We start from the raw sequence: 18,940 nt of genomic DNA, 5'->3' as shown, positions 1-18,940 counted from the left end.
CTCATTAAACTTGTCTGTTGCCTTTTTCCAGTTTGAAAATGAAATTTTTGATAGCTTATCCATAGGCTGACTACCTACACCACGATAATTCAAACTAATCAAAACACAATATTTGCAAAATGCGCCATCAAGTAATTTGGAATAAGTCAACCAGTTCCACCTAAGTAGCCACAAATATTGAAACTTTAAATTTCTTTGTCCGCTTGCTGGAAATTTTAAAAGTTCATCAGGACGCCAGATGTTTTCTAATAAATACAACCGTGTATCGTCTGTTATAACTCCTTTGATAAAATTGCCGATATCATTTGCGTAAGAAACAGTCGAAGGTGCTGAATTTATGGAAATTTCTTGATGTAATGTACTTTGAAAAGCAATAGTACCATCTTCATTTTTATCATTTTCAGTTTTACTTTTCTTTGTAAAGAAATCAGTTAATAAAGTAGTTTTTAATTTCCTTTTTCCTTCCGCCATCATTAAAATGAATTTAAATTGCTTGAAGTAGTTAAAAGATACACATTAAAACACGACTATACGAAGAAGAAAGCAAATTATTATTGGTCTTCTATTCTGTCTAAATTGACTACTGTAGGTTCCTGGCTTTACATCTATATTTAACCAAATACGCAGTTTTTTTATATAGCCTACCAACACAAAGTTTTGTGTCAACAATTGTGGGTCAAGCCCACGCCTTCCTGCCAGATGTGCATCCGGTAGTATTTTATAATTGATACGTACCAATATTCATCCCACCCTCACCCCCTTTTACACCCCTTAACTGATAACCTTGTTCAGCTTTCCCTTCGCCTATTGCGACCCTGAGTGTTTGTTGTTTAAGCACTGAATGATAGCGACACAAGTCCATCGTCGTCAATAGCTGTAACTTAACGTAAAGGATTGTCATTTTGAAGGTTCTACCCCCCCCCCCTCCCCTCACCCCTGCCTACTCCTCCCTCTGCCATCTTTATCATTTTCAGTTTACTTATCTTTTTAAAAATTAAGTGAAATGAATTTCAAATGGTTTGAAGTAGTAAAAACATACACATTATAGAACCTCAATGCGAATAATAATCAATTCCTTTGTTTGTTTTTCATTTCTAGACGCTTTCCGATTGCACTACAATCATATTAGACAACAAAGGCCTACCCACGTAGCCCACCCCTCCCTTTCGACACTCCTTAACTGATCTAACCTTGGCCAACTTTCCCTTGGCCTACTGCGTTCCAGATTATTATACTTTACTTTAGCGCGATAATAAAATTCATAACTAAATTCTACAGGCAATTCTCATCACAATGATATACATTGTTGTTCTAGAGGCTGCCAGGCTTAAGTGTTTAGTGTTTAAGCCCTAAACAATATTGACACAAGTCAATAGCTATAGCTTAACGTAAAAAAGTAGTCATTTTGGGGGTCCATGGGGGGGGGTTATAACCCCCCCTAACCCCCCCCCCTGCCTACGCCACTGCGTTCGTTTAAGTGAGTGCAAAAGACTGTGACCTACTTAGGTCGAGTCAGGTTCTATTTTTATTTTGACATTGTATAATTCCTTATATGGAGTGATTGTGCAACAACCGGAAAATTTCCACTGACTTATTAAGGAGTCTAAGATATAGAAATTTTCCATTAAGATCTGATTGAATGATTCTGGTCAGATGACTATCCCAACCAATGGCTACATGAGTTGAGGATAATCTCCCCTGTTGCAGAAGTCTTTAATTGCCCCGCACACTCGCAACACGAAGCAGTCTACAGGGCGATTTTACCTTGATCAGACCAGGCCGTCCATATTGTCCGGCTATAGACTCTGACCATTTGAACGTGAGAGAAATTAAGTCCTGTGTGTGCCTTGCTTTCTTAAGTTGATTTAGGCTTCTAGTATAATATTACTCGTCGCTGAGTTATTCCAGAAGCTATAGCAGTGTTGTGTGGCCTGTAGTTATTTAGACAGTGTAGAAATCTGTGATAGTGTTTTTCCTACATTTTGTAAGTTGTGTTTTGATATTTTATACATTAAATATTTTAACTAGTTCAACCTTGTGTTTTGCCACAACTGTGTTCGCTGATTAAAGTTGTATGTAGATTGGATGAGTGTTAATTACAATAGTATCACTAGTTTACCCTAGACATAGAATTCGAGCCCTAGTGTGCCGTTGTGTTAGTGTTCATCCACTTAGGCCGTAAGGCATTTGCATATGATCCCGAAAAAAGAATCCGGGGACGTTCACCGTCTATTTGGCTGATAGATAGGGGACGTTACAAAGTGGGGGCTCGCCGAGATTTAGTCTGTCGTTCCAGTTGTTGGTCATATCAGTTAAATACTAAGGTTAGTTGGATTTAGTTGTTTTTATATCCAGTAGCGCAGTGTTCTTACAACGCGCGCGCAAGCATAGAGTTATCTAGGTCAACAGCCAGACGTGTCACGATAGGAGGTCAAGTACACGGCCCAACGCTCCGTGTTAATTTAGAGACTCTAGGCTTGTTTTGATTTTGAAAGTTAGCGTCATGGAATCTTTTTTGGCTAATCCCACGGTTGAAGATGTAGAGAAGTTGAGTAGAAAAGTTTTGGTTAGTGTTGTTAAGGAATTGAAATTGGATTATTCTGTTACGCAGAAGTCAGAGGTGTTGAGAGATAAAATTGTTGTTCATTTCATTAATGAAGGGGTATTTGATGAAAGTTTGTTGGCGGATGTATTACTCCGCGAGGAGAAATCTCTAGAAGAGAGAGAGCTTTTATTAAAAGAAAAGGAGTTAGAGGCTAAAATTGCTTTAGATAAGAGGAGGTTGGAATTAGAGTTTGGTCAAGTTAGTGATGTCACTTCTCCGGTAGATCCAAAAAAGTTGTCGGTAGGGCAAGTGATTGCCAAATTTGGGAAATTAGTTCCTAAATTTGATGAAACAGATTTGGTCGTTTTCTTTAACTCATTTGAGAGTTTAGCGAAGACATGTGAATGGCCCGAAACTTCCATTACTGCTTTATTGAGTTCGGTCCTTACTGGGAAAGCTGCAAAAACATACCAGGCACTCTCTCACGACGTTCAAAATAACTATAGTTTGGTCAAGACTGCCATTTTGAAGGCCTACGCACTGACGCCCGAGGCCTATCGGACAAAATTCCGAACACTCCGCAAGTCACCCACTCAATCATATGTGGAATTTCTCTTTGAAAAGGAGAAAATATTCTCAAGGTGGCTACACTCTGAGGAAGTTTCTGAGTTTGAGAAACTCAGGTCACTTATCCTAAGGGAAGAATTCCTATCGTCCCTGCCTGAAGAGATACGACTACACATACTGGATAACAAGATAACTGACATCCAGAAGGCTGCTGAGTCGGCTGACACATATATGTTGGTGCATAAGAAACCACCAGTGTCAGGAAACCGCCTCAACCCTGTGCTTCCCCTTTTTGGCAGCAATCCTCCTGTTGGCCAACACGTGAAGGCATTACAGTCCAGAGAGAAACCAAGATCAACTCTCAATCGTCGAGCAGTATGCCAGTTCTGCAAAAGGCCTGGTCATCTTGTCAAGGACTGTTACAAACGTCGTCAATATAACAGAGAGGTGGTGCGTACTTCTGCGCACTATGCTCTACCCCCTCAAGCAGCCAGTTCAACTATGAACTCTAGAATTCTAAAGGACTCTAACCCTAAGTGTCCGCAAGAAGGTAGTCAAGTCTCCACACATTATGTGCAGTCACATTTTGACTGTTCTCGCCACCATCCAGTTTCTTCCGAGTCTACCGATCTCGAGGGATCGAGAAAAGTTGACTTTTCATCTTTTATTGCCGAAGCCATCATTAGCAAACCAGGTGATCCGTTGTCTCAGCGGAATATCACCGTCCTAAGAGACACAGGAGCGTCACAATCACTCCTTTTGAAAAGTTCAATGGACATTACACCTGAGACGAACACCGGAAGGATTTCCATTATCCAGGGAGTGGGGACAAAATCTACTGTAGTCCCTCTACACAAGTTTGCCCTGAAACATCATCTCGTCGAAGGTGAGGTCATTTTAGGTGTGATAGATAGTATTCCTGTCCCAGGAGTACACCTACTTCTAGGGAATGACCTTGCGGGAAGCAAAGTATACCCCTGTACGGTTTCAGACCCTTTGTCAACAGTTCCAGATAATGATAATGAACTGTATCCTGCATGCGCGGTGACAAGAAGCCAAACCAAACAATTGGCTGACATAACGTCTGAACCACACCTACCATCATCGTCAAGAAATTCGACTCCCAAATTGGAGTCTATGCTTCCAGAAAACACAAGTCTGGGCTTACCCCTGAGGATATCTCAGGAAGACATCATTAAAGCTCAACAAGTCGACGCAGAACTCAAAGCAACGGTCGAAAAATCTCTATCATCTGACGATGGAGAATATTTCTCCGAGAACGGCCTCTTCTTTCGTCGCGCTATACCAGTGATTGCCTCACCAGCCGAACCATGGTTGGGTAGAAACCAGCTGTGGGTCCCTCCACCTTATCGGCATGAAATACTTAAGCTGGCACATGACCATCCAATGTCAGCGCACCCAGGAGTCACTAAAACGACGGCGAAGATCAAAGAACTGTTCTTTTGGCCCAGAATGAGAAAAGATGTGTCGCGTTACTGCAGAAGTTGCTCGAACTGTCAGTTGGCCGGAAAGCCAAACCAGACAATTCCTAGGGCCCCTTTGAGTCCGATTCCTGTATTAGAAGAACCCTTTTCAAAAATCGTCATGGACTGTGTAGGTCCCTTGCCTAAAACCAAGGCGGGCAACGAGTACCTACTTACCTTTATGTGTTCAAGTACCCGTTTTCCCGAGGCGATTCCCTTACGGAACATTAAGGCAAAGACTGTAGTCAGAGCCATGACCCGGTTCTTCACTACCTTTGGATTACCTAGAATCGTGCAAACAGATCAAGGCAGCAACTTCACCAGTCACCATTTTCAGGAAGCACTAGCCAAGCTAGGCGTTACCCACATCACCAGCTCAGCCTACCACCCTCAGTCTCAAGGCGTACTTGAGAGGTTCCACCAAACCCTCAAAACCATGTTAAGAACGTTCGCTAATAGTAACACCCAATGGGATGAGTCTGTTCCTTGGATTATTTTCGCCGCGAGGGACTGTGTCCAGGACTCTTTAGGCTACTCGCCTTTTCAACTTGTGTTTGGACATTCTGGCCGTGGCCCCCTGAAGCTGATACACGAACGTTGGACAGGTACCAGTGATCATCCTGTGGAAAACTTTGACGATTTTCACGTTCGACTGAAAGCCGTGTGCGAAATGGCTCACAAGAACTTAAGAAAGGCCCAAGTGAGAATGAAAGGACTGTATGATAAGAGTTCTTGTAAACGAACATTCAATCCAGGCGACAAAGTTCTTGTGCTAGTGCCTAATCTGAACAATGCGTTATCCTTGAGATATTGTGGACCCTTTACTGTGCATTCAAAATTAAGTGATTTGAACTATGTTGTCAATACGCCCGACAGAAGAAAGAAACAGACAGTGTATCATGTTAACTCACTGAAAAAGTATTATGATAATTGTAACAATTTTCATTCCACAGCTAAAATTACTTTACCTGTATGTTCAAATGTTTCTGATGATGTGATACATGATAAATTGAAACCCCCAAAATTGGTAAATTCTTCCTTTTTAGATAATTTGAATGTCCACCTTATGCATTTGTCCACAGAGGAAAGCCATAGATTGTCTCAGTTATTTGAGACATTTCCCTCTATTTTTGGGGATGTCCCCAAAGAAGCGAAGGTTCCACCTCATGATGTAGACGTAGGTGACGCAAAACCCATTAAACAACACCCCTATAGAGTTAACCCGGAAAAAGCTGCTTTGATAAAGGATGAAATTGACTATATGCTCAAGAATGATATCATTGAGCCCAGTTTCAGCAACTGGAGTTCCCCATGTCTCCTAGTACCGAAAGACGGTGGATCTTTCAGGTTTGTGACCGACTTTAGGAAGGTGAATGCGCTCACCAAAGCTGATTCCTATCCATTACCTCGGATAGAGGACGTTATTGATAAAGTTGGTCAGGCTAAGATAATTTCCAAAATTGATTTACTTTCAGGATACTGGCAAATCCCCTTATCTGACCGTGCAAAAGAAATATCTGCTTTTGTAACCCCTAATGGTTTTTATAGATACAAACGTATGCCTTTTGGTATGCGCAATGCTGGTCAAACTTTCCAGAGGGTCATTAACTCTGTCATTGCTGACATAGACCAATGTGAGGCCTACATAGATGATATGGTTGTATTTTCTAATACTTTTGAAGAACATATTGTTCAGTTGACTAACCTTTTTAGAAAATTGTCTGAAGTGAATTTTACTGTAAACTTACATAAAAGTGATTTCTGTAAAGCTTCAATTACCTATTTGGGTTATCAAGTGGGAACGAACCAAGTTCGGCCCATTGAAGCTAAAGTAGATGCTATTGTAAGGTTACCACCTCCCAAAAATTGTAAAGAGATCAAAAAGTTCCTTGGGATGGCTGGTTACTATAGACGGTTCTGTCAAAACTTTTCAGCTATTGCTGAACCTCTTACTGCATTATTGAAAAAGGGTGTTGAGTTTAAATGGTCAAATAAATGTCAAGAAGCTTTTTTAACCATTAAGTCATTCCTATCTAATGCTCCTGTTATGGCTGCGCCAGATTTCAGCAAGCCCTTTAAACTTGCCATTGATGCTAGCAACTTAGCCATTGGCTCAGTCCTATTTCAAGAAGACAACATGGGAATTGACCATCCCATTGCCTTTTTTTCCAGGAAGTTAAATGAAAACCAAAAGAATTATTCTACTATTGAAAAAGAGGCTTTAGCTTTGGTTTTGTCATTACAACATTTTGAAGTCTATGTCTCTTCTTCAACCAATCCAGTCAGAGTGTTTTCTGACCATGATCCCCTGAAATTTACCTCTAAGTTAGGACAGACAAATCAAAGAATATTGAGGTGGTGCTTATATTTCCAAAATTTTAATCTGGAAATTTCACACATTAAGGGTAGTGATAATGTTGTGGCTGATTGTTTGTCAAGGATGTAAAATCTTATTGCACACATTAATCATGTGACATGTTTTGTGGTTCATTAAGACCACACACAAGTGTTGTGTTTTAACATGGAAATGAGTGGTATGATTTTTGATTTTTTACAAAATTCCAATTCTATTGAATATTTTGTTTATTTTCAGGTGAACCTTAATTAAAGGTGGTTTTTGATTCTATGTAATCTTTTATAATAATATGTCTCTTATGACTCAATTGATATTGTAGCTAGTCATTGAAATAAAGGTCTTACCCTGGCGGGTTTACCACTTTTAATATCCTCATGGAAAAATTGTAATACCTTTTTTTGAGGGATTTTGATGTATAATTACTTTTTGAAGGGTTACTTCCCTTTTACCAATTGTAAAAGTTGGAGTTACTTCCCTTTTATGTTCAGGGATATTTTCATCTGGTATTATGATTTTGATTGCCTACATTTGTAAAACATTTTTTTTATTTCATTGCCAGATTGGTTCCTTATGTATGTTTTTGTGGAACCTATCTGTCACTTCCAAAAAGGGAGGGGATGTGACCTACTTAGGTCGAGTCAGGTTCTATTTTTATTTTGACATTGTATAATTCCTTATATGGAGTGATTGTGCAACAACCGGAAAATTTCCACTGACTTATTAAGGAGTCTAAGATATAGAAATTTTCCATTAAGATCTGATTGAATGATTCTGGTCAGATGACTATCCCAACCAATGGCTACATGAGTTGAGGATAATCTCCCCTGTTGCAGAAGTCTTTAATTGCCCCGCACACTCGCAACACGAAGCAGTCTACAGGGCGATTTTACCTTGATCAGACCAGGCCGTCCATATTGTCCGGCTATAGACTCTGACCATTTGAACGTGAGAGAAATTAAGTCCTGTGTGTGCCTTGCTTTCTTAAGTTGATTTAGGCTTCTAGTATAATATTACTCGTCGCTGAGTTATTCCAGAAGCTATAGCAGTGTTGTGTGGCCTGTAGTTATTTAGACAGTGTAGAAATCTGTGATAGTGTTTTTCCTACATTTTGTAAGTTGTGTTTTGATATTTTATACATTAAATATTTTAACTAGTTCAACCTTGTGTTTTGCCACAACTGTGTTCGCTGATTAAAGTTGTATGTAGATTGGATGAGTGTTAATTACAATAGTATCACTAGTTTACCCTAGACATAGAATTCGAGCCCTAGTGTGCCGTTGTGTTAGTGTTCATCCACTTAGGCCGTAAGGCATTTGCATATGATCCCGAAAAAAGAATCCGGGGACGTTCACCGTCTATTTGGCTGATAGATAGGGGACGTTACAAGACTATGAATAAGTTGGGGTACTATAGTCGTTCATTAAGCTAAAACAGGTGATTCCGCCCCGGGCGTTTATGTTCGCGTTAGTGTTTTCTTTGTGTTTAGGTGGGTTTGCGTTAGTGGTTGGGTTTTGTTTTGGTTCGTTTTTGTTCTTTCTTTTTTCGTTTTTGTTTGTGTTTTTTTTTTGTGGGTTTGTATTTGTGTTTTTGGTTGGTTTTGCGTTTGAATTTGGTTTGTTTTCGTTTGCTTTTTCGTTGTTTTTTTTTTGTTGGTATTGGTGTTTGTGGTTGGGTTTGTTGTTAGGTTTTTGTTTTCGTTTGCTTTTTTGTTTGTTTTTTCTTTGTGTTTGTATTGGTGTTTGTGGTTGTGGTTGGGTTTGTTGTTAGGTTTTTGTTTTCGTTTGTATTTGTAATTGTGTTAGCGTTATGTTTGCGTTTTGTTGTTTTGGTTTTGGTTGGTTGTGGTTTGGGTGGGCAATGCCGGGTTTATGATGATTACTAAACACACAGGTAATGGTCTTTAACAGGAAGGTTTTTCACAGAAGCCAGAGCAGGGCCTGGCCGGGACGGCTAGTATGTATATATATATATATATATATATATATATATATATATATATATATATATATATATATATATATATATATATATATATATATATATATATATATATATATATATATATATATATATATATATATATATGATGTTAAAAAAATTCTGGGGGAGTGGGCCATTTTTCTAATTGACTCACTGGGTCACATAGACCTATCTAATTGATAAAGTGAGATAGGTCGCTAAAGCCGAAGTTCATTAGCGTCCTCAACTATTATTTAATTGTTAGTTAACAAGCAAAATTGGAGGAGTTATAAGCTAAGTGGCAATTCCAGTTGGAACTAGGTGGGTCAAGTAGGGTTATGTGGGTCAGGTGACGTAAGACTAGGTGGGTCAAGTGGGGTCATGTGGGTCAGTTAACGTAAGACTAGGTGGGTCAAGTGGGGTCATGTGGGTCAGGTGACGTAAGATAGGTCAAGTGGGGGGTGCAGTCATGCATCAACTTGGGTGGGATGTGGTTGGCTGAAGTCAAGAAAGGTAAACTAAGATCAATCTAATTAGTTCGCATTTTACTACGAATTCTCCTTCGATCCCATTTGATACAATTTTGATTAGAATTTTAGAATCTTGGGCAGTTAGACAAGAAATGAGATTTGAATGTAAAATTATAAATTACGGTTGTTTAGATTCTTCAGTGGAGTGTATAGCACAGCGAGACGTACTGTATAGACACGGCAAGAAAAGGGTTAATGCGGCCGGGGAAGAATACAGTCGTGTAAACCAATATGGCCGCTTGAGTGAATTATTTCCCTTTTAGGGTTGTTAGCCGTCTTCAAAGTTGGGTGGGACAGGATACAATTTTGTTTCGTTGCTCGCCCAATGATTCATTTTTATTGCAAATGAAGTTTGATTTTTTTAAACGGGCGGGGGTTTGTAAATGCAAATCCCGGGAATATGATCGCGTGAGAGGGAGCTGTCGGGATGGCGTGATCTCAGGGAGGGATCTACGCTCCACATTTGATGGCCGACAAAACGATTTCGGCTTCTCGCGGCTTCCGTGGCGAGAAAATTCAATTCCTCGACTGTCAGATGACGTAGGTTCACGTGACTAGAGGCAGGACGTCAGTGGTGGGCTGGTACTGTGTGACGTCAGTGTTGGGCTGGTACTGTGTGACGTATGTGGTGGGCTGGTACTGTGTGACGTCAGTGGTGGGCTGGTACTGTGTGACGTCAGTGGTGGGCTGGTACTGTGTGACGTCAGTGGTGGGCTGGTACTGTGTGACGTCAGTGGTGGGCTGGTACTGTGTGACGTATGTGCACGTTGGGTGGCTACTGTATGACGTCAGTGAATGTTGGGTGGCTACTAAATGACGTCAGTGCGTGTCGAATTGGTGCTGTATGACGTCACTTAATGTAGGTTAAACCTGTATGCTGTCAGTTGATGTAGGGTGGGTACTACATGACGTCACTCACCAGCTACACAATTAGAGTAACTACACCGAGTGTTTAATCACCCTGGTAGATGGTCGGTGCTGACCACCTCTTTACTCTTGCCCTAGCGTCCGTAGCACTGACTCCGTCATCATTGATTGTCCAGAACACTGACTCAACATCTGAAATACTGACTCAAAATTGACTCAATCATCTGAAATACTGACTCCCCTGCTAACATCTCTCTCATAAATATACCTAACTGTTAAAATATACACCCAAGCCTTTAAAGGTCACCAATTTATTTTGTATTGTAAAAACCGTTGTAAAAACCGTCAAAACTTAAAACCATGCTCAGAAAATAATTAACCCTGTGCTGATTGGTAGATTATTGACCAATCGACGCAGCCCTAATGTAAAGGCCTTAAGTGGCCGACACTCGCTCACAACGTCACCAAGGGACCGTCTGCCAGACGCGTCCATTCGGCCAGTTGTTCTGTCCGGCCGACCATCAAAGGGAAGCCAGCGCTTACTATGTATATGAAGGTTTAATTTCATAATAGCATCGAGTTACGGGGCACTAATATTTGGCTGGCACTATAGTCGATAATTATTACCATAAGATCGGTACCTGCTTGTTAATGCACGTCGATTGTTGGGCGACAAATAGGATTAGTCAATAACCCTAATTACTTCCGGCGATGACGTCACCTGTCTGGTTTCTTGCGAATTTTATTTCTAATCAAGGTCATACACATCCATTTTGTGGATTAATTTTTTTTTATTCACTTAAAAGATTTCAAACGATTTTTTTTAAAAATGTGTTTTCAAAAATATTAAAATTAAATTGTTTTTTTTTGTTTGTTTAGGTTTGACTTTATTGTACGTAGACCTACTGGACAAAATATGTGTCATCGCCTCGATAGCCTAAATCTGTTTGCGTGGAACTAGTTGTTTTGGTCTATCTGTTGGTCTATCTGTCGGTCTATATGTTGGTCTATCTGCTGGTCTATATGTTGGTCTATCTGCTGGTGTATCTGTTTGTCTATCTGTCGGTCTATCTGTTGGTCTTTCTGTTAGTCTGCTGGTGTATCTGATGGTCTATCTGTTAGTTTATCTGTTTGTCTATATATTTGTTTACAATCACTAAAATAAGATTTACAGACGTTCACAAATAGGAAAATATGTACTTTTGCATATAAAAAGCATATCAGACAACACAAAATGACTGGATAAATATACCAGATGATAGGGATCTGAACACAAAAGTATTGGGTTAGCAGTCGTGCGCTCTATAACCCAACCATGTCATCCAATGAATGTTAGATAAGAGAAGTTATATCTTGGTGTCATATTATAGGAGTTATGTCATGATGTCAGAAAAATGGAGCGTTTGCAAAATATAAAATTTGATAAAAACTGTCTCCACCTGCCCCACCTCCCACCCCCATAGCGTGTTGCCATCCCCCCCCCCCCCACACACACACAGCACCACAAACATCAGCACTATTTAATCATATTTTCTTTTTGTTTTTCGTCTTGCGAATACACTTTAAATCTTTGGATCACTGCTATCTATAAAACATCTACACTTTTCCTCTCTTGTCAGCCACACAAGTGATCCACTAACATCCTTTTATCTACCTAACAGATCATGATAGAATCTTGCGTCTGTGAAAACTAAAATGGTCGTGTTACGGTCGTCACTTGACCAGGGCGGCTGTGGTGTGCGGGTGAGCAGCACGACGAGGAAGATGAAACATTATTCTGATGACGCCGGGGTGTAAATGAAATCAATCGTCTCCGTGTCCCACGTGAGCGCCCCTTGAATCGCTGGTCTAGCCGCAGCATCGTGAGCAGCCAGGGCCGCCCGGCGAAAGTGATTCTATCAATTCAGGCCCCACGGAAAATAGAACTTGTATTTCCTCCTGTCCTGGTGGAGAGGGGGGCCCCGTGGGTCGGTCGTCAATGCTAATGATATGCTGAGTGGGGCGGGGGCGAATATGATGGGGGGTAGCGCCGGTACTGACGGGGTGTGGAGCCACCGACAGAGGTGTTACCCGTGGGGACCCGGCGAGCCTACATTAAGTGTGGAGAGGCGGCCGCCGTTGCCGGTCGTCCATCATCTTTTCCTTAACTAAAACGTCACGTGGTCCCGGCTTTATTTATTCCTTCTTAATCACAAATAGCCGGATTTGGTGGTGGTGGTGGGGGGGGGGGGGGGGGGTGAAGACAGAGTCGCAACAAATATGTCCCGGCCTTACGGGTGGGGGGGAGGGGGCTCACACGTTGAAGACAGAGTTGCAACAAATTAGGGGTTGGGGTGGGGGCTTACATGTTGAAGACAGAGCCCCAACAAAAATCTCCCGACCCTACGGGAGGTGGGGGGAGGGCTCACATGTTGAAAACAGAGCTGCAACAAATATGTCTCGATCGGAAGTCTGGCCACTTAACAATGGGCATAATTCACAGGCTAATTGCTGACCACATCCGATCGTCTGGGTAGGGTTTGACTCACCTTCGCACACTAGAGCACGGTTTCTGGGATTTTGTTGACTGTATAGGCTACATGGCATGTGCTCATATCATAGCCCTGACATTAACCTTGACCTAGACAATTACAATTTCTATTGAAAGCACAAAACCTATGTCCGCCCCTTATCCCTCTATCCTCTAGATATGCTAAAGCCCAAAAAAAGTATGGCCTTAACCCTTTATCGTCTAGATGTGCTGAAGCCTAACAAATAAGGCCTTAACCCTCTATACTCTAGATGTGCTAAAGCCCAAACAAGTATGGCCTTAACCCTCTATCCTCTAGATGTGCTAAATCCCAAACAAGTATGGCCTTAACCCTCTATCCTCTAGATGTGCTAAATCCCAAACAAGTATGGCCTTAACCCTCTATCGTCTAGATGTGCTAAAACCCAAACAAGTATGGCCTTAACCCTCTATCCTCTAGATGTGCTAAAACCCAAACAAGTATGGCCTTAACCCTCTATCATCTAGATGTGCTAAATCCCAAACAAGTATGGCCTTAACCCTCTATCCTCTAGATGTGCCAAATGAGGCCGGCCCTCACCAGTCAACTATTTCACCATCACCACCATCACCCCCCCCCAACCCACCACCCCCACCCTCACACTCCTCTACAACTCACTCCATCCGCCATTGTCCCAGGCCGGACAACGCCGAACTAATTATCTCCACAATAATCTCTCTGTCTGTATCTGACTGGAATAATGGAACAACAGCACTTAGTTTATATGTGGAGAGCCGCGGAACGTGTGTCTGCATTGGCGCCTCGCCCGCAGTCGTCAAACACATTTCTAATTCCTCATTTCTTCGAAAATTAGCCTGTCGTTTTTTGTCTTGTTGCCTAGGTTACCGTCCCAGTCTTAAAAATCCCGACCACGCCCGCGAAATGACGCCCTAACCTCTGGACTCCCTGTCTGTCGCGCCCGCGCCCCCACGAGTTTTCCGGTGGCCTCCGACCACGACTCGATGATTCATTACAAAAAATGGAACGCTCGTCTCGACTTGTTAGTCAGGGGAAGCTACCAGTAACCCAAGTGTATCCGGGGACATAACTCTAGAATTGTTTACGTCATATCGTGGCCGGATGGAAGGATGGTTTGTGGCCGGGACTGTGGATTTAATAAGTTGGTTAAATGTTTCACAAGTGTTTGGTGTTCGGCGTGCTGGTCTTCTGGGTGTGGGGGTAAATTATGGTGGTGTGGGTTTTGTGGTGTGGTGAGAGGATGGTGTTGGCGAGGGGTGTTAAATTATAGAAGGTGGTTTCAGTACTGAGTTTTAGCAGTGGAGGGCAACAACCTTACGTGTGACAGTGATTACTTTCTTTTAATGAGTTGTCAAACGTAAACACTTTTATTTATTCCGTATGCGAAATGAAATATGTAGCTAAATTTTGGAGAGTTTGTGTATAACACGGTGTTTGGTGATGTTTAAATAATTTCATGAAATTTGTCAATATTAAGATGTACATGAATTTTATGTATATTTTATATTATGTTATATATATATATATATATATATATATATATATATATATGTATGTATGTATGTACGTATGTATGTATTCATATATATATATCATGCTTTTTTTAGTGTACAAGATATTAGTATTGGCATGTTGTGTGCATAGTGTGTTGTATTGATGCTTGATGTCCAGATGTGTCCAGTCAACATTTACACCAAACATTCTGGTTTGCATGTAAATCAACGTATTCCCACCCGTTTCACCAGTTCAACGTTTTGTACTGCAGACACTTGTATTAGTCTCGTCCAGAAATTGGAAAATTCCCGCGGCTAAAAATTATGCTCAGACCACGTGACTAGTTGCCCCCTCTGACCCCACTGGTCATTCGGTTCCCAGACGATGGGTTAGAAAGGAGCCGATGCCGACTTGCAATTCTGCGAGTGTCTTCATTACAAAAGCCCATCATTTCCTCATCTATTTCTGGCGCGGCTACGTACGGGCTCTGTGGCACCTTCGCCTGGATCCTTGGAAAGATTGTTTCGTCAGTTTTAGATCAAGCTTTTCTAATTAATACAGAAGGAAATGGCGTAATAGTGCCACAACTGCCCTTTGTTTGTTTGTCTTGTGTTGTCTTTTTGTTGTTTTTTTTCATGCATTGTTGTTAGGATTAGATCATTTGGGTTACTGCAAAGAACATTGCTGGGATTATCGTTTGGTTATAGTTACGGTTAAAGCGAGTGTGTCCATAATTAAACATTACCGTTGTTATACTGGCCAAGTACGCAGCTAAAATAAAAGTCAAGTACCACCAATTCCTTTCAAACACAAAAAGTTCATAAACACACAATAAACCGCGTCTGTTGTTTAGATGTCCCAGTATTCACGCTAAAGACCTCCTCCCTCCTGTACCGGCTCTGTTTTCCTCCCAGTATTATTCCACACGTAGTTATTAGATTGGAGATCGTCGAACGCGTTAGCAGGGCGGCTTATGGGATAGTACAGTTGGGGGTAGGTGATTGATAGCTGGTTTAAGTCAGGGTTCCACCAACAGTGGGCTACTTGTTCCAACACTCTTGACACACTAGCTTAGCTAGACTTGGTAGCTCAATACGCAGTAGCCCCCCAAAAATAGCCCTCAAATCAATAGCCCTACATTCTGTATTTTAATGTCCCGTAACATCAAAATTCAGCAACCCGAAATTTAGTAGCTCTAGATTCAATAGCCCTACATTTGGTAGCCCGAAACTCAGTAGCGCTAAATTCAGTAGCCCGATATTCAGCAGCCAGAAATTTAGAAGCGCTAAATTCAAAAGCCCTACATTCAATAGCCCGAAATTCAGTAGCCCGAAATTCAGAAGCGCTAAATTCAGTAGTCGTAAATTCAGTAGTTCTAAATAAGTGTAATGAGACGGCGTAGAGAGCTCGACTGCTAACCCGAAAGTCTAGAGTTCGAATCCGGGTTCACGTCAGTAGAATATCATTGAGTCCACCCAGCTCTGATGGATACCTAACTCACGTTAGGGGAAACACATGCGGCTGGGCATAGTGCTGACCACACTATCCCTTCATATGACGAGGTCTCTGAAACAGATGAACTCTACTTCATCTGCCTCATCTTTCTTGGGTATGAACAAGAAAAGATGATGATGAAATCAGTGTACATCGTTACGTGTAGCCCAAATATCTCTAGGGCCATTGACTGCCGAGAAAACTAGATCTACCTCCATGACTTGTACCATTTTGACCAGACTAACATTCTTCCCCCCCCCCCTTCCCTCCCCAGGTGGTGTGGATGCTGGACAAAAAGGTGTACACCCTGGAGGAGAAGCGCATCATCACAGACGACAGGGTCAGCCTAGAGAGGCCGTACACCAAGGAGTGGAACCTGCACATCCGCAAGGTCGAGCCCAACGACTCGGGGACGTACCACTGTCAGATCAACACCAACCCTATACAGGTCAGGCCTGTCCAGCTCATTGTCCATGGTGAGTACTGGACTCGTGTGTGTGTCTTTGTGTGGTGTGAGCAGTGTGTGTGTGTTGTTCGATGAATGTGTGTTGTAATGTTTGCGGTGTGGGGGTGTGTTATAAGCTTTGTGTGTGTTGTTAGCGTTGTGTGTGTGTGTGTCTTGTTGTTGGTCTGTGTTGTTAACGGCATGCGAATGTTTTGTATTTTGCGGTATGTGAGTGTGTTGATAGCGTTGTGTGTTGTTAGAGATGTGTGGGTGTTTTTGTTAGAGGTTGGCGTCTTGACACATGTGTTTTTTTTTACTTTTTATGACATGACACATGCGTTGCTAGTGTAAGGTGTGCTTATCTTTTGTCTTTTCAAAACACCAAACAAAACAACCGAACCCTAACAGGACCCCAAGATGAATCGTTTAACCCAAACAGAGCCCCAGGACCTATCCTTGTCAGAACCCCAAGCAGAGGCACCACTATCAGAAGCAACCATCAGTAGATGTATTGATGGCATCAATCATATTTTGAGGGGAGTTTCTCCCAGTCTGACAAATCTATTTCTTGTTGCTCCATCCACTAACTCACTTGACCCACAACCCTCGGACACTAAAACTTCCGTCTTCCGCGAAGTACGTCGTAACAGTACAGGGAATTATGGGTGACATCCGGCAGCCATCTTTTTTCCAGTAGGAGACTGCAGCACCCGGGCTTATTTGACACTAATTAAGGAGCCAATTTGAGATCGGCTTTCTGTTTCTAGTGAACGTAAACACAAGTCAATACTTGTGTTCGGGTTAATTTCTCCGGAAAACACCGAACTGTTCCGATGGTATGCTTCGCGGAATCTTAAAATTTGTTGTCCCGAACTTCAACGAGAAAGAGCTCGTCTTTACGACATCGTTAGCTGCAACATAAAATATAACTAGAGGAAACAATAGCCTAAACTCCTGCTGAAGGAGCCGGCATTACAACAGTTGTACGGAAGGTTCTGCGGTTATTGATTTCTTTTGGTGATAATTAATGTTGATCTTTATCAACAGTTGTACCTACTGTATAGTTTTACTGCTGTCTTTGTATGTAGCGAATACACATGAACACTTTTACTGAACATCACAAATCAGTGGACATACTGTAATCTCTAGCTTTAAGATTAAATGGATTAGCCGGATTACACCGGGGTTATCGAACTAACCAAATGACAAACTTCTTTTAGTTAAGAAGAGTACCTTTACTTGGCATCTAAGGCTTTAACCCACTTCTATCGTCTGCTTGACCGTGCCCCCTCCCCCACCGTGTCTCACTTTTGCATGACACCCCCCCCCCCCACACACACACACACACTATCATTTCTGCTTGACCCCCACCTCCTTCACTTCTGCTCTTGCGAAGCGTTGTTTGATACGCTTTATTAAAGTTGCGCTCGCTTCCTTAAAATAACGTAACTCAATTCAGTTTTTCCTCTTCTGCCGCTTGCCTTTATTTTAAAACCCGAACCCTGACGTTTTTACCGAGCGCTGATAGAATTTTTACAATTTTAATTTCATTACATGACAAAATTTAAGCAATTAATGTCAGCCATTTCAAATCTCATCGCTTTAGCCAAATAAAAATTGAAAGTGCCGTCCATTTTTTGTTGATACCCCGCCATCTTTTCCTCTTGCGTGACTCGAACAATTGCGAGTTGTCTGCACCTGCGTGAGCAGCTCACCAGTCACGGAGTTACAAAAGTTACAGAATGCTATTTTAGCATGATTTTAACTGGTCGCATATAACATGTTGATTTCATTACGGGCTTTTAGTTTGCCATTGTTTGTGGTTTTACCCTCTAGATTTGACCTATTCCCTAACCTACATTCTCTGTGAGGGCTGGCAAGTGGAGTCCACGATTTGTACTGTCCGACAGAGATGCATTAATTTCACATAAGCTATCATTTTCCTTCCCGCCATCACTGCAAGTAGCCGCTCCATCTTCCCTTCATACCCCGTCCCCGGGCCGTGGCGCACTGTGCTGATTAGGCGTGGGGGTGGGGCCAGCCAACAGGGTAATTATGGCGTGTGATGGGAACGCTTCATACACCCTTTGTGTAATGACTTGTTCCTAGCATCGATTCTCCCCGCGAATACATTTTCAACTTTCTCACGGATTCATTTATTATGCCTTTGACTTGTCTCCCTTGCTGAAATATTAACGCTAGCCAATAGATGAACAGCTTGAGTTAGTTTTTTAACTCCAAGTTTCAAGACCAGAAATTTCAATGAAACGAAAGCAAGTTTTTTTATTCCTTTTTTTTTTCGTATTTTTAAATTGTTGTTAACTAAATGTACATCTGTTTTGTCCGATCTAATAATGAAAGTACGTTATTGATGATGAAAAATGGCCAAAGGGTTCCGGAATTGCGACAATAGAATGGAGTTAGCTGTGTTAATTAGGGGAGGGAGGGGGGGGGGATACAGCCACAATAGGCAGCTCTCTGGGGAGATCCGTTTTAGATGTCCTGAGGTCGTGTGACGGGCAGGGTTTAGCGTACTCACTGTCCAACAGAGGTCGGTCCGGCGTGACGTCACAAGTTCCAGCCGCCTCCACCCTGAACTCATCTGCCCTTTTACACCCAATGTACGGTCCTATCTACTTCCACTATCTGCCCTTCATTATTTGTCACTCTC

General features: G+C 41.9%; 1 protein-coding gene across 2 annotated transcripts in view; it reads left to right on the top strand.

Moving 5' to 3' along the window:
* LOC131936129 (limbic system-associated membrane protein) overlaps window positions 1–18,940 on the top strand; it is a 105,436-nt gene that overhangs the window by 67,770 nt on the left and 18,726 nt on the right. For both annotated transcript variants that reach the window (XR_009386014.1, XM_059293035.1), the window contains exon 4: window positions 16,099–16,300. Coding sequence is in view for 1 of the 2 variants with exons in the window: in XM_059293035.1 (XP_059149018.1) it covers window positions 16,099–16,300 (202 nt within the window). In the remaining variant the exon portion in view is untranslated. The remainder of the gene's footprint in view (window positions 1–16,098; window positions 16,301–18,940) is intronic.

Source organism: Physella acuta, unplaced genomic scaffold, assembly GCF_028476545.2.
Source record: "Physella acuta isolate Inbredline_101_S28 unplaced genomic scaffold, ASM2847654v3 ptg000168l, whole genome shotgun sequence".
Taxonomy (NCBI): Eukaryota; Metazoa; Mollusca; class Gastropoda; family Physidae; genus Physella; species Physella acuta.
Note: the sequence above shows the minus strand (reverse complement) of the source record. Positions and strands in the feature narration are given on the sequence as shown.